Raw genomic sequence first — 23388 nt, forward strand, 5'->3', positions numbered from 1 at the left:
TGATCATGCTTTGTACAAAACCAACCACCACAGAAGTAATACAATCTTCCAATTAAAACCAACAATGATATTTATCAAGGACTGTTACAAAAAACCCACACCTTTTTCATGCAGGAGAGTAAAGACCTTTGGAGAATACAAATTGCCCTCTAGAGCCACTTTCAGATATTTAAAATATTTGGAAGCAAGTCTTTGGGTTTCTTTGTGCTTTTTCAGCTGCAATTCTTTTAAAAAACCAAGCCATTCATATTATTAGCATTATCCTCTCAATGTATTCCCCCCCAAAGAGTTCCTGACAGGAAATTACTAATTAATTTCATCATTATTATTTTTCCCTTAAAAATATAAATAATATTGCATAGTGAACTTGTGTACTGTTTTCTAGCTTAAGTTTGTGCAAATCACAAAATCTGTCTTACAGCCCCCTCCTTGATAGCAAGGCCAAAAGGGATATATTGATTTAATAAAACGTAAAGCCATGAAAAAATGCTGACATAGCAGGCCGCCAGGATTATGCACTGGGTTTCAACACACCATTTCAACAGATGACAATAATTGAGTAGAAACATATTAAAATACTTTTAAGTCCTCCCCCCTCTTTTTAACAAGTCAACTTCAATTTGATATGAATATTAAAATGAAAAGGAGAAGAGGAACATCTAGTGTAGGACTTCAGCAGGAAAAGACAAACCAAAAACCGCTTTCAAAGATGAGATGATGGATTTTCTCACTATTTTAAAGCCCAGTTCAAAAGCCTAGCACCAGTTCCATAGGCAAAACCAACCTCCATCTTTCTCCTATCTGATCTTTCACAGTATCTCAATTATTCAGTTATTTTGAAGCCCTTCCCTTCCCGTTGTCCCCTACACCAAAGGCCCTGTCAGTCAAAAGCACAGAAATATTGTTTGAGAGGTGGGGGAGAGAAAGAATGGCAGAGAATGACCATGAAACTTCTATCTGTAATTGTCATGGGTAGCAGTGCAAGACAGAATGTCATCAGACAATCACAATCAGAAGTTAAGAGTCCTGCTCAAAGCACAGAAGCAGCACATTATCTGTTACCAAAAAGAGATGAAAGAAATATGGCAAAGGGGGAGCTTCCAGTTCCTTTCCCAGACATATGCACACAAATGCACACGGACACACATATATCAAACTCTCAGCGGCAGGGCTGCTCTGATCAGCTCCCAAGCAAGTGAATGCTGATGGAGGAGGGAAAAAGTGATTCGTGCCCGAGGGAATGTTATGTGCACGTCTGTGTGTAAGCATGGGGCAAAGTAAGTGCATTCCTTTTTTTTTTTTAACATAATTTTTATTGGTTTTTACAAATTACAAAAGATGGTACATACATAAACACCTTTTCCACCTTCTTCCCACCCCCCTCCATGGGTCCTCCCCTGCCACAGAAGTATCCCACGCAGGTGATCAGTCAGAAGTGGTCCATTTTATGATTGGGTTTCTGTCCTCCTCCCCCTCCCCTGCCCCCCAAGCCCCCCCCCTGCCACCAGGGAGCTCCAGTGAACCAGGGCAGTACGCAGGAGTTCATCCATCCAACCATCTATTGTCATACCAAAAAAAAAGAAAATACAAAAAGAGAAAAAGAGAAAAAAGAGAAGAGGAAAAAAAAAAGACAAAAAGGAAAAAAGACAAAAAAAAAAATTCATCATAATTGTTAAATTCATAATTGTTAAACCATATTTTGTGGGCTTCCCCACCCTCCCACCCTTCCCCGGTTTTCCTCCCTTATTTATCATCTTCAACAGTTTCATAGTTCATATTTTATAACATACACCTTTATATCTTATACCACTTTTAAACTATTATCATTTTCGCCTATTGTCCAATCACTGAGAAATCAAACTCCCATTTTTTCTTCCCGTGCCTAATTTTTACCCCTCTATAGGCCTCCATATTTTCACCTTTTTCCAGAATCAATTCACTTTTTAAACCTATAACTATTCCCAAACTAACCTTACTCCCCCCGAGTACCTGCTCCACCCCTCCAATCCAGCAAGTTCCATAGTCAGCAGTCCAGTTATAGTCCTATTAACCCATCCTTACAATCACCACTTCACTTTCCCTTCACCCCACCCCCTGTTTGCAGTCTTTTGCCATCCAGGCCTCCATATCAGACCCCTGAGCTTCTTCTCTTCTCTGCTTAATTTTTCCTTCTTCCCTGTGGTCATTCTGGAGTTCCAGTAAATCCAGTCGTGCCCCCCTCGAAGGGGAGGCACTCCATCCAACTTTTTGTAGAGTAAAATCATCATTTTTTTCGTGATGGGCTTCATTTTGTGTTAAATCATCACAGTCGTCATCATTGTCATTCTCACATTCATCTTCTTCAGTTTCAAAAGCTTCATCTTCTAGGAAATCATATTCTGTCATCACAATCTGGAATTGTTGCTGTAACACTAGCCGTTGTGTCTCCTCTTGACATAGTTCTATTCTTGTTTCCCACATTAAGGTCAAAACAGTCCGCTGAAACTCAGGCGGGTACCTTTTTGTTGACATAGTTCAGTCCTGTCAAGGTCAAAACTTGTCACATGGGGTGGAATATGATCGCAGTCTATTTTCTCGACTCCATTTTAACAAGCTGGCTGCATTCTTAAAAATAAAGTTCGAACTCACATTTCAAAAGCATATAAACCAAAAAAAAATTCCCAAAAAGTCCAGAGATAAAGATAGAAATAAAATTTAACTATAAATCCTGGTCAGCTCACTGGGTTTTCTGGGCTGCCGGCTCCCGAGAAAAAGAAAGGTCTTTCTTAGTCTTAACTTCTTTCTGCAGGGCAATCACAACAGTCTCTCTCCCCTTTTACCCTGCATTTAGGGGAGATTCTCTTTGATGCCTTTGAGGAATCCTTTTAAGTTAAAATCTTCTGTTTACGGCTTCGGGTTTCTGTTTACTGTCTCTTATGTTACCGTGGGGGGGGGTGGCTTCCTCTTTTCCCCTCTCTCCCAGGTCCAAATTGTTGCCTTAATTTACATTCCAAAGAATCCAAATTACTCACAGTCTATTCATTTGCTGAATGTTCTTTGAAGAATTGGCCACCTCCACTTCCCAGACTCGCAGCTTCGCACTCTCAGAGCAGCAATGTCAGCCTGTCCGCCGCGGTTCACCTCCTCGCTCTCGGGGGCTTAAACAAAGCCGATCCGGGGAGGAGAGAGCCCGCTTTTGGCGCCGCCAGGCAAAATCTGTCCCCAAAAAGCACGATTTGGGGCTTTTAAGGAGGTTTCGTTTCGCTGGAACGATTCCCTCCACCTCTGAAGCGCCGAGGTCCGCTCCGCTGTGCGGACCCCCGTCTGAGCAAGATGGCGTGGTCAACCGGAAGCCAAAGTAAGTGCATTCCTTATTGTAAGCCTTCTTAGCATATATTTATCATATCAGGTGGATCTGACACCCTGCCAAAACAGTGAATTGAAGTTAAATCCGCCAAAACAGTCGTTTTACAAACATGGCTTGCATTTGACACTCTGTAAAAATAAACAAAAATAAACATCGCTATTACATTTCATTAAATACATTCCATTTATAATTGACCCACCTAGCGACAAATAATTACAATTACAACAAATAAAGGCTTGACATATCTTGCTTTGCATGTCATGCATCTATCTCATATATTGGTTTCACCTTTTAAGTTGCATTACTGAAATAAATGCACTTTTCGACAATATTCTAATTTGTCATGCTGGCCACATGACCTGGAAGCTGTACGCCGGCTCCATCAGCCAATAATGTGAGATGAGCGCTGCAACCCCAGAGTCTTTATGATAAAGGGCATAATGGCTGGACTCAAATACGGTGTGAAATCTTGGTTTGTGATACATAACTGTAGTTTGAATGCCTCACAGTGGCTTAAGCTTCCAAGTGTGCAGCAAACCAGCTGGGGTCGAGATCTGCTTGCTTTTGTTTCCTATCTGCTCAGCATTCAACATCAAGCTCGCTTCCATTTTCATGGCGCAACAGCTTTCCAAGAGGTTTGTCAAGGCTCTGAAGAATCACCATCACATATTTCAACAGCAAACTCATTCTCTGAGTGAGGATCCTTATACAGTATTACCAAAACGGCACCATCCACAAACAGAGGGTAGCATCAAGAGGTATGCGGGAACCCCAATATTTGCAGAAATACAAAAAAACAAACCCAATCAATGAGGACTGAAAAGATAGGGGACTCAGAATGCCATTTTTATTGGGGGCAGAGAGAGATGGAAATGAGTATTCAGGAAGAATGAGCCTAACAGCAACTCTCTCTACCTTTGATTCCCAGTAACTGGCATTCAGAGGCTTACCACATGCTTTGTAAACCAGCTAAAAACTGTGGTTTCAGATCCCAGTCACAAAATCTGTTAGCTGGCTAAGGTTTGGGCATGAAAATCCTGGTTCAGCAATACAAAATGTGATTTTACATGACCTCCAGGATGCTCAGAGGAAGTGGTAACGTTTATTGATACATCAACACCTTCTGCTATAGATTGAATTGCTTTGCATACCAGCTTCAGCTCCCATTTTATATTTACTAAAAATTCAAACTAATTAATAAAAGCAGTGCATATGGATAGTGCATAAACAAGACATGACTAATGGATTTCTTTTGCTTCATGACTTCACACCAATAACTGCTATTTTGGAAATGAATTACTGGGAAAGGATTAAAATGGAAATAAACATATATACCCTACTATATAGGTCCCAGGTGGCGCTGTGGGTTAAACCACTGAGCCTAGGGGTTGCTGATCAGAAGGTCGGTGGTTCAAATCCCTGTGACGGGGTGAGCTCCCGTTGCTTGGTCCCTGCTCCTGCCAACCTAGCAGTTCGAAAGCACGTCAAAATGCAGGTAGATAAATAGGAACCGCTACAGCGGGAAGGTAAATGGCGTTTCTATGTGCTGCTCTGGTTTGCCAGAAGTGGCTTAGTCATGCTGGCCACATGACCTGGAAGCTATACGCCAGCTCCCTCGGCCAATAATGCGAGATGAGCGCGCAACCCCAGAGTCGGTCACGACTGGACCTAATGGTCAGGGGCTCCTTTACCTTTACCCTACTATATATATATGTTGTTATACTTGGTTGTGACAAATAGTTGCCGTTGTTTTTTAAAGAAAGTTTCTTGATTACCTACTTCCATACTTTTCCATTATTTTAATATTCCCTTGCTCTTCAGCTTCTTTGCTCAGAATGCTTGTACTTTTCTACATCCGTAGCAGCAACACTTAAATCATGTTTATATTGTAAGAATGAAAACATAATAATTAGTTCCAGAAAGGTGTTGTAGAAAGGTATTTTAACTCAGAAAGACTGCGTTTTGAGCTATGCCCCTTCCTCCTTAAACCTTCTTTTACTGAGACACATATTCAGTTTTTTCAAAAGAATTCTATTAGAATTAGCTACTCATCTGTGTCACCCCTACAACCTGTAATTTTACTCAAAACGAGCTCACTTTCCACAGACTCCGATCTCCTAATCCAACCTAGACATATTCATCTCATTAGTTAAAACAGAGCTGGGGAACCTGTCACTCTCAAGATGTTTCTGGAATCCAGCTCCCATCAGCACCAGTCAGCGTAGCCAATGGTTAGGGTCAACCGCAGAAGACTCAACATCATTTAGAGGGCCAAAGGCCTCTTCAGTGTTCCAAATGAAAGCACCACACACACAACCCTTGAAGCCATATCAATGGTTGCTTCTGAATTGGAATCATATGAGTGTTCAGTTGCTGGAAAGCATTTGCCTTCCTCTTACCCCTTTTCCTCATCTTATTTTATTTTTTTATAAGCTACATGTGTACCCTTTGGAGAACCTTTTTCACATAAAGCCTACCTCCCGTTTGATTTTGGAACACAATACAAACGGCAATGCATTTATAGCGGAGGATGGAACAAAGATATCTAATACATAGAGTAGACAATAGTTTAATAAGAGCAAATAAAACCTACTCATCCGAGTCGGATCATGTTTTCCACCAAGCTAGTAAACAGCTGCAGACAGAGTCTGCTTCCGATCAAAGGGTCTATGTATAACATATTATACCTCTGTATATATCTGATGGTTCACTGGTAATTTTTCAAAACCATAACCTCTGAAGCATATGACAACTATATTTTATTGAAGACATACTATGACCACTCTGCTCACTAATTCAGAACAATTCAAAATGCATAATGCAGGTGCCAAAAGCCATCTAAATGTCTACATACTCCATCTGTTGGCTTTGGTGATTGTAAGATTGCAAAAGACTTCAAAAAGAAAAGGGGGACATTTTAAAGTATAATGTGAAAAATAATAATAACAGAATGGTGTGTGTGTGCTTATTTTCAGTGCTCAGAAGAAAACATTTCTCAACTAACAGATTTAAAAGGTAGCTTTTAGTGGAATTCAAAGGCAGGCAATTTACAAAGTTGTAAAACCACTAAGACTACAATCTTTGAAAAACTTACTGGAAAGCAAGCCTCATGGAGCCTAGTCAGACTTCTGAGTAAACAGAAACAGGGGTGTGTTGCATGACACTAGCTAGAACTTAATAAGGTTGTTGAATTTCAGTTGAAACCAATATTCTAATTAGAATGAAGAATCCAGTTTGGTTATTTTGCTTGTACTTTGAACAAATAAATGTTAAATGACAATCTTTTGCTATACAGACAGACATATATGGCAGTTACTCTTATGAACAAGATTGCAGTTCTACCGGCAGGCTACAAACATAGCACATTCCTTCCCAAGATTGTATACTGCAATTTTATTGATATCGAGTTGTTGTTCCAATATTTAAATTCCAGAGTCAGATTTAGAGTCAATATCCAGACGAGAAAAAATTCTCAAACCACAAAATTTTGCAAAATGCAATTACAGCTGCAGTCATTTTTTTTATTTTTTATTGCATAGCATTCATGAAATTTGCATACTGCCTTTCATTCGAAGATCACAACCAGGTCCGCAACATAAAAATACAAAATGAGAACACAAATTATATAAAAAACTAAGAGACTAAGAAACAAATAACCGCTCTCTAACACACAGATTTAAGAGGCCATAGAACTATCAGGAATCCTAACAGCTCAGATGTGCCCTAAGTTCATTTGAGTTGCAGACAGGAAAAAACCAAGCTGTCCATGATTTACTGTAAAATGCAATGCATGCTTACCCACCATGCTCACTGGGGCTTACTCTCTTGTAAGCATGCCATAGGATTACTGCCTTGGTCTAATTCAGGGGTCCAGCAACCTTTTTCAGCCATGGGCTGGACTACATTTTGAAAAAAATATTGAACGAATTCCTATGCCCCACAAATAACCCAGAGATGCATTTTAAATAAAAGGACACATGTAAAAAACATGCTGATTCCCGAACCATCTGCGGGCCGGATTGAGAAGGCGATTGGGCCGCATCCGGCCCCCGGGCCTAATTCTTGAAGTTCTTTATTCTAAACCAAATGTTTTAGATCCTGACACCTACTGAGAAGTGGTTATATCCGTTTCCCAGTGTTCGTGGGGCTGAGTGTTATGCTAACATTTCACCTTCTGCAACTCTACCTATACTGTTGCCCAGGTTATTTCAACAAGATTGCCGAGAAAGTATGGTAGAGGTAACAATATACTCTCAAGAGGCTTTGAAGATCATTACGTTTAACAAAAGGTTTCCATTATCCAAAATGTATCCATCTGGGGATACATAGAGATCATAACAGAAAAGTGTGCTGCAATGTTTCTGTGGAATGTTTAGCTTCCTGAGTGAGTTACAAGAGAAGCCAAATAGAGTGTAACTATTTCAGATATCTCACTTTGGAGTTAGAAATTCTGATAAGCTCTTCTTAAGTAGTATCCTCGTGGAACATCACCACCTTATGGAAAAGGGGGAGAAAAAGGAGGACCGTTCTCGTGGACTCAAAAAACAGAACTGTGCAGAAACACCTATGCAAACGTTACCTCATATGTAATGTGTATAATGATGCATGACTTCATAAGATTAACTGCAAATAACTATCAGACAGCTGTACAACCTGCTGTTTTGCAATATGCATGGAAAGATGGACCATGGTATATCTTCAGTTTCAGCAACAGCCTAATAGAAGATTTCCTGCTGACTTGACATCAGCTTGTGGTACAGGTGCAAAGGACTTATTTCCTGGCAAGTGCAAGAAGAATTAATCTATAAACCATAAGGACAGCTTCTCCCATTCCATAACAGTTTGTGAAATTAATTGCAATAGCATGCATATCAACTTTGGGTACAAAACCTGTTCTCCTATCATGAGCTACAATCAAAACAAGTGGGCGGGGGGGACCCCAAATAATTCCCTGCAAAGCTAATTGACGGAGATGGATTGAATAGCATAACTGGGAATTGCTCTTTCTTCAATTATTTCTGGCTATTGAAAGGTCTTCTGACAGAAACAAAAAGATGTCGATTTTAATTAACTGAAAAGCAATGAGAAATGTTTCAGCTGGTCTCAGTGAAGGTATCCCTGAGGTGAAACAGCTTCTCTTTTGCATAGTATGAACTTGAAATTTTGCAGCATGTACTGGCTTGAGAAATACACACACAAAAAGCCTTGAGGGAGGCACATTTCTTTTCTGGTTTGGGCCTTAATTTTTTTTAGAAATTATGCTTCCATAAAAATTCGCCACTGGCTGGGCATTTCTCTTAAGATAGGTGAGGAAAAGCTTTCAGTCTTTTGACTTGCTGGGCAAAGAGGGAATTAAAGGACTGGAGATTCAAATAATGCTTATGGGGGAAAAATATGAAGGCAAACTGCTAACACTAAACTCACTTTGGAGATACTTTAGACAAACAGTACAACATTTTGATATAGGTTGGGCCAATATTATTCTTGGACTTAGTAGCATCCCCGAGAGCTGACATAACTCAGTACCTAAAAAGTGAAACCCCGTATATGAAACTAAGAAGCAAGTCTTATGAGATTCAATAGAGCTTACTCCCAGGTAAGTGATAAAGCTACAAATCCCAAATTCAAATGTTGCTTCTTCCACGATCTCTCAGCTTCAACACCCCCTCACCCAGCAGAAGGAGAAAACAATGCTGACTTACATTAGAGGGTTGCTAGAATTACAAAAAGCAGTGAAACGAGTTTGTGAAATGCTTTGAAAGTTTAAAATACAGAGTTGTTTTTTTTTTAAATGTTGCTGGGTTCTTCTTATTCTATTCGGCAAGATTTAAATACCACTTAATTGGCAAAATTTTGAAGCCACAGGATGTAATTTATGTAAAGGAATATCCTAGTTTTAACAATCTTTGGTGACAGGGGCTTAGAAGTCTTTAATCACAGCAAACTGTTAATTGTTGAGCAATCTGCTATATATCTCCGATATCCACCGAACAGACATGCACCCTCTCATTGGGTATACTCTATACACCAACATCTGTCAACATGCAATGAAGATAAATTTAGAGCTCACTCCATCCATATGTCATGCACATATGACAGGACTCAGATAGAAGCACTCTCAGTTTCTGCTCTATAGCCAAGGGGACAATTGGGGTTTATTCTGCAGGAGCTGGCACTTAATGACCTGGTGTTAAAATAATTTCTGAGATACATTACTTTCAATCCATTTCAAAATGTGTTAAATTGCCCCTCAAGTCTTCAATCCAGCTAAATAAATCAGTAGGAAAGAATCTAAATTCAACACTAGTGAAATTTTGGTAGATTTGATCATGGTTTTACTGCATATGTATCAACTGTTTTTCGTCTGTTCTTTGGATGATACTCTGGCCTTTGGCTAGTGCAATAAAAGTTTTATTCTCTCTCTCTTTCTCCCTATTTTCATATTTATCAAAATGCAGACACCACTGTAAGAGCCTGATTCTAGGGATGCCATGTCCTCAGAGGAAATCCTACTAAGCACTATTCCTGTGCCAAAATCTGGCCCCATTCCCTAAAGATTCTAAAAATGTACACGTGCACATTCTGCACAATCTACCTGCACAATCTGTACCCTGAAGAGAGTGCAAATTATGCAAAGCAGCTCCATCTATGCAGACTTTATGTGCAAACAGTTGGTAGGCTCCATCTACAGCTTCAGATCACTGTGCAAACAAGAAGCAGAAGGCACTTCCTGTATCCACACAATCATATCTCTGTATGTGTCATATCAACAGGGATGCTGTGCTATGCTACCAGTCTAAGGCCAGAAGCAGACAGGGTTGCCATGCTATATTCTGCGCTGAGCAGAGGTATCCCCCTCACCTGGATAGAATGTACTCCTTTGTCGGCTGGAAGAAAATAATGTTCTGCATTTTACATTACACTATGCAATATAAAATGTCCTGAACCTAATGCTGCACTTTATATCATATAGCAATACAGAAACTGCAGGGAAACATCAAGATATATGCTTTCATTTTCTTTTCATATAGAAATGAACCTAACATTCATCATTTAGAAGCTTAAAACCCTGCACAACTAATGCACAAGGACTGTCATGTACACACAATTCCTCAATACGTTTTTGGTTGGCTTAAAAAAACAACAACCCAAAAAAACCTCCTTATCTGAAACATAACTTAAAACACAAGCAAAGCATATTGGAAGAAATGGCTGGCAGGTTCCAGTACTTTCATCGTAAAATCGTAAAACTTTTGTGAAGTAAATATATGCTTCACCCTAAGCGTGTGTTTATCTGGCTGCCAGAAGGATAAAGTACTGGAAGATGTCAGCTTTGAATCTGTTAGACCTGCAAAGGTAGTTAACGTTTTAAAAGAAAAAGTGCATCTGGACTTTGTAACTTAAAGTAGATAAACCTTTCAGTTTGCATGTTTCCTTGCAACGTTTTCCTTGATACCATACCTCACTGGTTTCCTGTCTCGAAGCAAATCTTCCAGACTCTTTCCACAGTGTTCCGCAACAACCACTAGCCTCTCTGATGAAAAATGTACATAGAGAGACAGATTTAGTATCTCAGTGCACACAGGCACAAAAACACTTTCACTCTCGCATCCCACTGAAATTAAAACCATATTATGGTAGCACTGCATCTCGTAATACAAAGAGAATGTCTACTTATTTTAGGGGAATAGAAAATCATACTCAGTATACAGTTACACAGAATATAACCGAATTAACACATAGATGGCAATTATTTGCAGCCAGCAGCTGTCTAGAGCAATTTCATTGTAGAGAACATATGAGCATTCCCCGCCCCCTCCCCCATTTCACATCAACAACCATGGTAGTTTTGGGGGGGGGGGAATAGAGTAAATAGAAATTTTCTGTGATGGGCTGTTTTTACTGATCTATAATTTTTTATTTGTTTTTGGTTGTATTCTACCAGTTTCTGATTTGGCAATTTTTACGGAGTGTGTGCTTTTAGCATGGTAAAGATTTTGTTATTATTGTTTTGGTTTGTTGTTGTTGTTTAGTCGTTTAGTCGTGTCCGACTCTTCGTGACCCCATGGACCATAGCACGCCAGGCACTCCTGTCTTGCACTGCCTCCCGCAGTTTGGTCAAACTCATGTTCGTAGCTTCGAGAACACTGTCCAACCATCTTGTCCTCTGTCGTCCCCTTCTCCTAGTGCCCTCAATCTTTCCCAACATCAGGGTCTTTTCCAAGGATTCTTCTCTTCTCATGAGGTGGCCAAAGTATTGGAGCCTCAGCTTCACGATCTGTCCTTCCAGGGAGCACTCAGGGCTGATTTCCTTAAGAATGGATAGGTTTGATCTTCTAGCAGTCCATGGGACTCTCAATAGTCTCCTCCAGCACCATAATTCAAAAGCATCAATTCTTCGGCGATCAGCCTTCTTTATTGTTTTGGTTATAAACTCTGAATATTGTATACATTTTATATTTCTGCATGTTGCCTTGGGTAATTTGGGTAATTTTTGAAAAAGGTAACTAAGATTTTTTTTTAGCAACTATTCTAAAAAAAACTGCCTCCCGCAGTTTGTCCCCATGACCAAACTGCGGGAGGCAGTGCAAGACAGGAGTGCCTGGCGTGCTATGGTCCATGGGGACACAAAGAGTCGGACACGACTAAACGACTAAACAAACAAACAAATTTAGGAATGGGCTGTAATGGTGAAAAAAGAACAGGAATTCAGAGATCAACTGAAAGACAACAGTGCCTCATGCTGAAACATCTCCTGCCCTCACCAACTCCATTCACACAGGAATATCGATTGCCTTACTATTATCCACAACTGAGGTGCGTGGATGAGCATGGGGAACAGTTACCCTGAACAGCTACCAAAATCTTAGTAATTGACAACATTGTTCCTGATAACAGCATTACTTAAGGCAGCATTTCCGAAACTGCACTCCTTGAGCTTCATTTGGGTGGTCTGTGGATTTTGGTTGAGGATGGTATATCCATCCCATTAAATATCCACATTGGTTTTTAAATGCATTTATTGTGCTTCTTTTATTTCTTGTATTGTATTTTATGGCATTACAATTTGAATTCCATGGAAATTCAAACAAATAAAAAGAGATCGTGACTGGCACATCCATTCTGCTGCACTAATTTTGTTATAAAATGCACCGCCAGCTAAGGCTATTTTTGGATTTTCCTCTCTGAGCTGCATCACAATACATTATTCTTGTATAGCTGCAAGAATATTGCCATTCTACGTACAACCATCTCTCCTTTAAAAAAGATTTACAATGTGAAGCTTCTCCTCTACTTTGCCAGACATTCTGCTTAGCTATACAGCAAAAGCTACAGTTAAACAAAATTCACCATGTAAAAGAAAAGTAAGAAACTTCACTTAAAAGTAATAAAACTGATCCCAGGTATTACAGTCACCCTCCACCCCTGCCAAGATACCAAGACAGCACGATCATATTGAATAAGTTTGGAACAGTTTATAGAAGACAGGAAAACCCTGACTTCTGAACTAACTTTTATTCTTTGGCAATCACTCATAGCTGAGCAAGATTGTCTTCCATAAACACGTTTTTAACAATGAGTCCGTAAGTGACTGTGGAGGCCAATTCTGGACCCACACGTCCTTCCACAGTGGGGACATTGGTTCCCGGGAGGGAGTTGATCACGGTGTGGATTTGCCAAGCGCGCCTTCATCCTAGCACATTTCTCCCTTGCGTTCTGAGTTCAAGTGTTTTCAAAGTCCGTGACACCTTTGGTAAAGGCTGTTCTCCAACTGGAGCGCTCACAGGCCAGTGCTTCCCAGTTGTCAGTGTTTATACTACATTTTACATTTATACTACATCTGTTTATACTACTTTTTTTTCTTTAGATTCGCCTTAAGACAGACTTTAAACCTCTTTGGTTGACCACCAGCATTACGCTTTTCATTTTATAAGATCGGAATAGAGTAATTGCTTTGGAAGACGATAATCAGGCATCCGCACAACATGACCAGTCCAACAAAGTTGATGTTGAAGAACCATTGCTTCAACACAGGTGATCCTTGCTTCTTCCAGTACACTGATTGCCTGTCTTCCCAAGTGATGTGTAAGATTTTTCGGAAAATACAATGCCCTTTAAAGGACAGGTCACATGTGATAGCCAGCATGAGAATGGGAAAATCAAAAATGTAAATAGAACATATAAAGTCAAGTGAAAAACTGAACAGCCGATTATAAAAAGCACATACAGTAGAGCAGTATGCAAGGCAAGTTGTGAGGAAAGCTTTTTCTCTTTCAAGGAGCCCTCTGAGTGCAGACGGAGACAGGCTGCACACATAGCATTGCAGTTCTCCTCACAGGAGGAATATGTAAGATTAAAAAGATGCACTTAAGAGATGGCATTTTGCAAGGGAAATAGCCTGCTAAAAAGGGCATAGCTCAACCCGAAATCTCCTTTTTCTCAGTCATGTTAAAGTCCCTTCCAACTCTACGATTCTATGATTGACTTGACACATTCCGTGGCCTATGAGACATAGCTTGGGAGGACTTCTGGATCCTTTGCTGTTGCTTGACGCTCAGGTGGCCTCAGTGGTGCGGAGTGCCTTCCATCAGTTTCAGCTGGTGAGCCAGCTGTGCCCCTTTCGGGATAAGGATAACCTAACTTTTGTCCTCCATGCTCCGGTAACCTCTAAGTAAGATTTGCTGCAACACATTATGCGCAGGGCTGCCTCTGAAGACAGTTTGAAACCTTTAGCTGGTGCAGACGTCAAGCCGCTCACTAGGGTAAGATGGTTTGAGCATATTACACCAATCCTGGCCTGACTGCACCGGCTGATTTGGTTTCCAGGCCCAATTCAAAGTGCTGGTTTTGACCTAGAAAGCCTTAAATGGACCACAATACATCAAGGACCACCTCTTCCTGTATGAACTGACCCAGACCCTGTGATCATCACCTGAGGCCCTTCTTCATGTGCCTCCTCCACATGAGGTCTGCAGGGTGGCAACATGAGAATGAGTGACTCCCCGTTTGTGGAATGCTCTCTCCAGAGAGGCTCGCCTGGTGCCTTCATTACATATTTTTACATACAGTACCATGCGAAAATATTTCTCTATAACGAGGCCTTTGGCTGATTAACATCCCAATGCCTTTTAAAACGTGTTTTTGGTAGGGGATTATGGGTTTATTTTGATTTTTAAATGTATTTTTGTTTTCTTATTTTGTATTTCTATGTTGCGAACCACCCTCTGATCTTTGGATGAAGGGCAGTATACAAACAGAAATAACAGAATAAGTAAATTACAGCTTATACTTCATCTTCAACATGATATATGGCACACTGATAAGTTCCAAAATGTGAGGACTGGGAGAGAATTGTCGAGGCCGCCTTCTGTGGAGCACATTTCTTTTAAACTCTGAACATCAAAAGAGAGATTTGAAGAATTAAATAAAAAGAAAGACAGATTGATGAATTACAGGAACCTATGGAACAAATGGACTGAAAGAAGCCTGCAGTTTTCAAGACCCCCCCCCCAAGCATGCGAAGGACAGAGGGGGGAGGGGGGAATGGAGTAAAGAGAGATAAGCAGAGTGTGAAAAAGAAAAGGAAATACCTAAAAATTATCAATGTGATCTGAACTACAGGAAAACAAAGGGCTGCAGCTCAGCAGCTTACATCTGTGTCTGTTATGTGCAACAATAGAGACAAGCCTGAAAAATGTTGCTACAGAGTCAGTCTGGGGAAAAGCAAACTGCCGTCTTGGGGAGGGGGGAATGCTGACGGCTGCTTTGAAGTCTAATGCTCTGAAACACATGCACAGAATAATTACTGTAACACTCCTACATGCACACCCCAAAGTTATGGGGCAGGGGGGGGGAGAAAGCACACTCACCATGCTTTCCACGGGAAATGTCCACATACTGGCAGAGCCTAGGATGCGTAATTGTCTTAAGAATCTGAAAGCGTCCCAGGATCTTTATGGAGTTTGGTGTCAAGGGCAGGCCGTTGCTCCCGCAAACATCATTCGGAAGAGCAGAAGCAAAGAAGGTAAAGGCTCCCAATTCCGCATCCTTTAAGGGAAACATCTTAGGAGTTCCGTGAGATACCCCTCCTTGTAAGTAGCGTTATCCTGAAAGAAAGAAAAAAGGGAGGATAAACAATAAAGCCAGGCTAGTCAAGCAAATGGATGCCATTGATATTACTGATGGTTATAACAGAGTAATGAAAGCTGTTTTTAGCATTGAAAATGTATAAAGCAATAAACTGCAAATTAACAGAATACAGTATTTAGAAGATTATAGGCTGAACTGAACTCTGCAAAGGAATCATGCTATTTATTTAAGTCCAGCAAGTAAGGATATGATCCAGAAAACCTGTGCATCCATGCATATTTGAGCAGCAGCAGCCAGTCACTATTTTGCAGGAGGGAGTCAAGGACATTGCAGAAATTAAAGAATGCACAATTAAAGCAGATTATGATGTCCTGTTGCCCTGGACCACCAAATCCACTTTAAAAAATAGCAATCCATCAATGGACTTTTTGTCTTAAGAATATGATGGTGAAATGCACTAAAAAGTTTGGGAAGTTTTTTAAGCAACCTGCAGACAAATAAGGATGAATGTTTAATGTCCTAAAACATTCCCACAAACCAGTCAGAATGAACGCTCACGCAAATCAGAATGAATGCTCCATAAGCAAGGTCACCTGTAGGAGCCCTGAATTGCAAACACTTTTTTGGCATAATATAGAGCTGCTGTTGTGGGGAAACAGAACTCACACCTACTGCTGGCTAAATGACACAGGAACACGATCAGTTGTGCACCATGGAAATAAAATATAGCTCAAGCTGAGTGTGCAAGCATCAGAGCAGTGTCAGTCCCCAAATTAGGAGCAACATGCTTGAGGCCCCCAACGTGTGCCTTTTGCCAGAGGGGCCCACAGATGGAGGACTGCTTCTGTTGCCAAATTCTGACCACTCTTTTCTGCCCTCCTGGCCCAATGCACTTTCCCCTGCATCAAAGCCCACACTGGCCTTTATCAGTCCTCACCCTCATACATGTGGGTGTGATATTTCAAGGTGGCTTTCCTCTGCCTAAAAAACCATCCGGAGCAAATGTGAAACCAGAAAAGGCAGCTGGCAATTTACAGTGCTTCAAGAGTGTAAACAGGCACAGTATCTGTCACAAGTCTACTTGCTATCCAGCTTACTCTGTTCTGCTGGCATCTTTATGTTCCAAAATCTGATGCTTAGGAACAAACACTGCAATCATAGGCACACTTATTCAGTAAGTATATTTCACTGAATTCAAAAGGGCTTAATTCCACTTAAATCAGCAAAGGATTTCAGTCAAAAAGTTCCATTCTCAGAACCCCCTAGTAATGAGTGTCCTTAGCAATTTATGGACCAAATTTAGCCATTTGGGGGTATACTTCATGTACCTTATTTTGCAGTAAGGTAAAGGTAAAGGTAAAGGGACCCCTGACCATTAGGTCCAGTCATGACCGACTCTGGGGTTGAGCGCTCATCTCACATTATGTGACCAGCATGACAAAGCCGCTTCTGGCAAACCAGAGCAGCACATGGAAAGGCCATTTACCTTCCCGCTGTAGCGGTTCCTATTTATCTACTTGCATTTTTGACGTGCTTTCAAACTGCTAGGTTGGCAGGAGCTGGGACCAAGCAACGGGAGCTCACCCCGTCACAGGGATTCGAACCGCCGACCTTCTGATCAGCAAGCTCTAGGCTCAGTGGTTTAACCCACAGCACCACCTGGGTCCCTAGGGCTGTACAAATTTGGCAGCCTGACTGCTAACCAAAGCATAGATAATATTATTCCAGTTCAGGGTTAACACTGCAGGTAAACAACAACAAAAAAGGCCTCTGAAGCTCTAAAGTGGGGGTGAGGTACCTAGGGCCCTCCAGTTCTTGGTGGACTGCAACTCCCATCTTCAGTGACCATTAACCAAGCTGGCTAGGGCTCATAGAGTCCAATGACATCTGGAGGATCTGCTCTAAATCACCTGCGGAAAAGGTATTGAGATGTGAAGGCCCAGGAGGATCAGAGGGGGCTTGGTTTCCCCACAGACCTTTCCCCCCACCCTACAGTTCTTTAATTGGAAACATTGGAACAAAAAGGCATTCATGAAACATCTTATTTTGAAATGGCTGGGGTGCTTTTAAAGAGTATATATAGCGTGAAGACTTTTATGCAAGACAATCTACAGCTGTGCATAATGTATTGTAGACCAACCTTCCTCAACCTGAGGTCCTCCAGATGTTGCTGGAATGCAAATCCCAATAGCCGCAGCCAGCACAGCCAATGGTCAGAGATAGTGAGACTTGCAGTCCAGAATAACCAGGTTGGTGAAGGTGGCTGCAGCCATATTTAACCCTCACCTCTAAGATGCATTTTCACATTGAGAGGGTGCTACCATCTTCATAAGGTGAGCATACAAAACATTTATTATTATTGTTGTTGTTGTTGATCTCTGATCTAGCATGGCGATGCTAGATACATAAATCTACCTTTCTGACCCAGCCCGTACCATGTGGTTTACATTTTCACCTCTCTCTTCAAACGACTGTAATACAGACACTCTGCTTAAAAAAACTGGCAGTAGAATCCTATGCAAAGCTACTCATGAGTCCTACTGCGTTCAGTGGAACATATTCCTAGGTAAACACATATAGGACTGCTCTCACCTTTGACAAGGTGCCCCATGATATTCTTGTAAAGAAGCTGGTAAAATGCGGGCTAGACAATGCTACCATTCAGTGGATTTGTAACTGGCTTACTGACCGAACCCAAAGGGTGCTCATCAATGGCTCCTCCTCATCCTGGAGAGTAGTGACTAGTGGGGTGCCACAGGGTTCTGTCTTGGGCCCAGTCTTATTCAACATCTTTATCAATAACTTGGATGATGGGTTTGAGGGCATCCTGAGCAAGTTTGCAGACGCCACCAAATTGGGAGCGGTGGCTAATACCCCAGAGAACAGGATCACACTTCAAAATGACCTCAACAGATTAGACAACTGGGCCAAAGCAAACAAGATGAATTTTAACAAGGAGAAATGTAAGGTACTACACTTGGGCAAAAAAATTGAAAGGCACAAATACAGGATGGGTGACACCTGGCTTGAGAGCAATACATGTGAAAAGGATCTAGGAGTCTTGGTAGACCACAGACTTGACATGAGTCAGCAGTGTGATGCAGCAGCTAAAAAAGCCAATGCAATTCGGGGTTGCATCAATAGGAGTATAGCATCTAGATCAAGGGAAGTAATAGTACCACTGTATTCTGCTCTGGTCAGACCTCACCTGGAGTACTGTGTCCAGTTCTGGGCACCACAGTTCAAGGAGGATACTGAAAAGCTGGAACGTGTCCAGAAGAGGGCAACCAAAATGGTCAAAGGCTTGGAAACAATGCCTTATGAGGAACGGCTTAGGGAGCTGGGTATGTTTAGCCTGGAGAAGAGAAGGTTAAGGGGTGATATGATAGCCATGTTCAAATATATGAAAGAATGTCATATGGAGGAGGGAGAAAGATTGTTTTCTGCTGCTCCAGAGAAGCAGACACGGAGCAATGGACTCAAACTTCAAGAAAGAAGATTCCACCTAAACATTAGGAAGAACTTCCTGACAGTAAGAGCTGTTTGGCAGTGGAATTTGCTACCAAGGAGTGTGGTGGAGTCTCCTTCTTTGGAGGTCTTTAAGCAGAGGCTTGACAGGCATATGTCAAGAATGCTTTGATGGTGTTTCCTGCTTGGCAGGGGGTTGGACTGGATGGCCCTTGTGGTCTCTTCCAACTCTATGATTCTATGATTCTATGTTTATATACTGGGGAACTAGCTGCAGATGACCAGATTCTTGCTTCACCCAACACCACTGGGTGACATGAGGGATGGGTTCCCAACCCACCCGCAGGGAGACTGGACTAGATGACCCTCGAGGTCCCTTCCAACTCTATGATTGTGTGAAACATTTGCTAAATATATTGAGCGATCGTCATTCCAAGCCTAACTCGGAGCAGATCCATTGAAATCAATGGGCATGGCGAACTTAGGTCTACTCAAATATAAACCGATACAATATTTGTATCTGACTGGCTTTGTACTGCACCTGTACCGCCACGGTTACCATGTTAACAGCAAGTTAAGGTTCCAGAGGGAATAAGGCAACAGGCTGAATGGTAGCAGCAGCGGCACAGGTTTAGGGAAAACTAACGGAGTGGGAGTTGGGCTTTGTGACTATAGCCTAAGTAAGTAAACACCCCCACTGCTTTCACCCAGCCCAACATCTGGAGAACATCAACTTACCTATCTCTGAGGGCAAGTGAAAAACCACAAAATGATAACTTCCTCTCAAAGTAAGCCACGCAGGAGCCTTAAGGAGGATTAAGCTACACCACAACCTACCAGAAAAGCAAACTTTTCAGGATTCTTGGGGAGCATTAAAAACAGACGGCATCCCCCCCGCTGCCCCTTTCCGAAAGTACCTACTGATACATGAAACAACAACAGGGTCCTAGAACCAGGCCAGTGCTGGATTTACATATAAACTAAACAAGCTATAGCTCACGGCCCCACTCTCTTGGGCGCCCCCAAAAAATTAAAGGAAAGATATTAATATTAATATGCTTCTTAATTGTTTTTCAGTTCAACAATTACTTTGATAAAATGCAATTTTGTTATGTGCAAATGACTTTAGATACCTATTAGGTCCATAAATTACCATATAGCATATATTCAACACAAGAAACAGCGACAGTTTGTTGTTGACAAAGGACAGCTGGACATATAAAGGGCCCCATTACCTTCAGTAGCTTAGGGCCTCATCAGACCTAAATCCGGCCCTGAACCAGGCCTTATAGGAAACGCAGAGCACCTAACAGAGAAAAAAGGGAACAAGCCACCGCCCGCTGCCCCGACTCGCTTTACCCGGGCTCTTAAATCCACCTCCCCCGCCCGTCAAGTTTCTAGCCCTCATGAGCACCACCTGCTATACGCACAGACAAGCGCGCGCGCATACGCACACACCTCGCTCTCCCTTCGCCGGTACTCCTTCCTCCCGCGGCTCCGCCCACCTCGCTTCCCTCCGCGCCCGATTGGGCAGAGAATGCGTTGACGCAAACGCGCACGCCGCTTTTCTTTTTTAATTTTATTTTTGCTCCCCGACCTCTCCCCCCGCCCCGCGAGACGTGCGACGTGCTCGCGCATGCGTAGAACGCGCACGTTTCCGCTGCCCGTGTATTCTGAACGGGTAAGTTTGGGGGCAGTTAAACTGGGGAGCGGCGAGAGGCTGAGTGGGGTCGCTTCTCTCTCTCTCATTCCTTTCAGATCTCTTCTTGGTTATAAGGGATGGGGTGGGTTACCTTTCGTTGGCCTACCTTTCGCTGAAGGGGTGGGGGAGGCTCCTGGGGTGGGGAAGCTCTTAGGGTAAGGCCTGTAAATAGCATGAAGCTTCATAGGAGCCCTTCGTTGCTTGGGGGTGGGGTGGGTGGGTTGGAGATGAGGGAATTGGGAAAACTGCTGCCCTAATAGCAATATTCTGTAGAGGGGTCGGTCTCTTGCAGCAGGAAAGAACGACCAAAAAAGAAAATAAGAAATGGTCTCCTACCATCTCAAAAGACGAATGCGTTTTTATTCTTGCATAAGCATTCGTGGACTAAAATATAGGTGGGAAACTGGGATTTCGTATAGGCAAGTGGTTGTAAAGAGATCCATGCAGGCAGTGTGGCAAATGAAATGTAAGTAATAATGACAGTGCATATTTGTAGAGGCCACACTAATGCAGGTGGGGGGAAGAGACCCTATGGACAGTAATAATCCTCTTATGGTCTTGTCTCTCCCCCCCCCTTACTTGGACAGGAGGAGCTGGGTAAAAGAGTGCTCAAAGGCATTTTAGAAGAACAAGTGAAGGGAGGGAGAAGTGTAGCAATTGGGGGGGGGGGAGAAGTATCCTGTGGACACAGTGAGGATGTAAGGACCGGAAAGTCGTGAACTTGAGTGGCTGCGTGAGCACTCTTTGGTCTTGTTTGGGTAAAACGCTTGTTCCTAAGCTGATGCCGCTGTTGTTCCTTTAAACTAGTTTGTCTTATCTAGAATTTGGGGGCTCTTTGGTCCTATTTTTCTCAGTAAGGAGATACAAGTACTGTCAGCTTGCTGTCCAAGGTTCAGTCCCTGGCATCACCAGTTAAAAGAACCCAGCACCAGGTGATGTAGAGAACAACTGCCCATCAAATGACACAGTGCTTGGCTAGATAAACCCGATACAAGGCAGCTTTTTACATTCCTGTCAAGTGCTAACACATCATGTATCTAACTCTAGTGTACAAATGAATTTATCCATCTTTTATGATGTCACAAAAAGATTGCTGCAACACAGTAACAAAGCTATCCCTCTGGAAGCATATAATAGATTTGCAGTCTATGTTTAGCTTCTGAAATGCTGGAGCTAAGAAAACATTCCTCCTATTTCCTTTGCATGCCAACTTCATCTTCATTCTTGGTTCCTGAAAGTTGGTTGTGGTTATTACTTGACAGGATGGGAAAGAGTGCTTGGTACATGTTCACAGGTACTTTATCTTCGCAAGACTGAACCTTGGAAATGGATGCAGATTCTAGATTCGAGTTCCACCAAGCTTTGGTTACAATTATTAGATTTATCAGAGGTTTACTAGATTGCCCTGAAGCAATTATCTCTAAGCATAGTGGCCGAAAGGTGCAGCGTGAGAATGTAAAGAACAATTTCTGAGGATGGCTCTTGGTGAGATATGATAGTGAAGGGTGTGGAGACGAATGCAGAGAGAAACTATCAATGCTGGATGGGTTGTGGCTAGGTTAAAACTCTGAATTATGGGAAGGACAAAATTAAGCTGCAGCTACTCTCCCAAACTATGGGTGTATCTGCTTCATCAGAAGTGAGTTGGTGGTTACTCATCTCAGCTAACTCTGTCACTCTTCATTTCTCCTCAGTGTGTGCTTCTGTTGGTAACTCTCCATCATATTCTTGTATTTCCCCCCTCTCTTTCTGAAATCTGTTGTAACTCCTCCTGCCATGTGCCTCTTAAATTATCATGGTGGCTTAACACAGTGCAAAAATTACTAGTCCCTAAGGTGAGCTGTTTAATACTTAATGGTGGTTAATATTGTTTGTGCAATGTCCTGAGAGCACAGTGCTTTCTTAAATTTACACGACTTTTCTCCAGAGATATTTGTGTGCTTAATACTGCCTCTCCTGATATCAGGTGCTTACAGATTTGGCAGGGAAGAGGAAGCAGATTTGCGGTCCTGTCTTCTGCTGAATTTTGCAGCATGGATCTCTGCGCTGACTGTGCTTGTTAAATGTGAGTTGTGCTAACATCTATTTATGTAACATTTAATTAAGGGGAAGCAAAAAGGAAGGCATTGGCAGTGAGTGGACCATGTTAAGGAGCAAAAGTGGGGTTCTGAGTCTTGTGTCCTGTCCCCATAGCACTTCATTTTTAAAACTGTTTCTTAGACTAGGAATGAGAAGAGGACATTTTTATTCTGTAGTTGAGAATTGAGGGATCGTTTGTGTGAGAGAACTGGCAGGTAGAGTTCTTCCTATAAGTGTTCAACTATGCTTGCCCTGAGGTCTTTAAGTAGCTTCCATTCCTTTATTCTTTTATGCTTCTGCTCTGTGCACATTGGCAAAAAGTATTTTGAAATGGCAGCTGGCTCACAGTTGCCAAATCACTCTTCCAGTTGCTTAGAATCCCCTCAGTAGCCCAGTTGTTTAGGCTCTCCCTAATCTTGCTTGCTATGAGAGTTGAACGACCTGCTGCAGTGCAGAGGATGGTGAGGACTCTTAATTCTGTCATCGGTTAAGCAAGCTTTGCCGCCTGGCCTCTCTGTCAATGGCCTTATCCTCCATGAATTTGATATTCCAAAGCTGATCAAGTTGGCTTTCACCATTACATATTGTGGGAGCAAATTGCACCACAGTATGCACTTTGTCAACAAGTACTTGCTTTCTTCTGTCTGAGTCTCCAACCCTCTGGCTTCAATGTGTGTGCACATTTCTTACTCAGTTTCCCCTC

The 23388-nt window shown here is 42.0% G+C and overlaps 2 protein-coding genes across 6 annotated transcripts in view; one reads left to right on the forward strand and one right to left on the reverse strand.

Annotated features, from left to right (window-relative positions):
- TBCK (TBC1 domain containing kinase) overlaps window positions 1-20405 on the reverse strand; it is a 93399-nt gene extending 72994 nt beyond the window's left edge. The window contains exons 1-3 of one of the 2 annotated variants that reach the window (XM_060278487.1): window positions 20363-20405; window positions 15217-15453; window positions 10808-10880 (exon numbers count right to left, since the gene is read on the reverse strand). In XM_060278487.1, the coding sequence (XP_060134470.1) occupies window positions 10808-10880; window positions 15217-15409 (266 nt within the window). In that variant the 5' untranslated portion in view covers window positions 15410-15453; window positions 20363-20405. Of the gene's footprint in view, window positions 1-10807; window positions 10881-15216; window positions 15454-20139; window positions 20324-20362 lie in introns of those variants that run through there. The other variant, XM_060278486.1, reaches the window with a different exon arrangement.
- A 110-nt stretch (window positions 20406-20515) lies between these two features.
- The window catches only part of AIMP1 (aminoacyl tRNA synthetase complex interacting multifunctional protein 1), a 37818-nt gene continuing 34945 nt past the window's right edge, over window positions 20516-23388 (forward strand). For 3 of the 4 annotated variants that reach the window (XM_060278489.1, XM_060278488.1, XM_035112372.2), the window contains exons 1-2: window positions 20530-20585; window positions 22573-22671. Coding sequence is in view for 1 of the 4 variants with exons in the window: in XM_035112372.2 (XP_034968263.2) it covers window positions 22670-22671 (2 nt within the window). In the remaining 3 variants the exon portion in view is untranslated. Of the gene's footprint in view, window positions 20586-22572; window positions 22672-23388 lie in introns of all 4 variants that reach the window. The other variant, XM_035112374.2, reaches the window with a different exon arrangement.

This window comes from Zootoca vivipara, chromosome 9 (genome assembly GCF_963506605.1).
Source record: "Zootoca vivipara chromosome 9, rZooViv1.1, whole genome shotgun sequence".
NCBI classification, from domain to species: domain Eukaryota; kingdom Metazoa; phylum Chordata; class Lepidosauria; order Squamata; family Lacertidae; genus Zootoca; species Zootoca vivipara.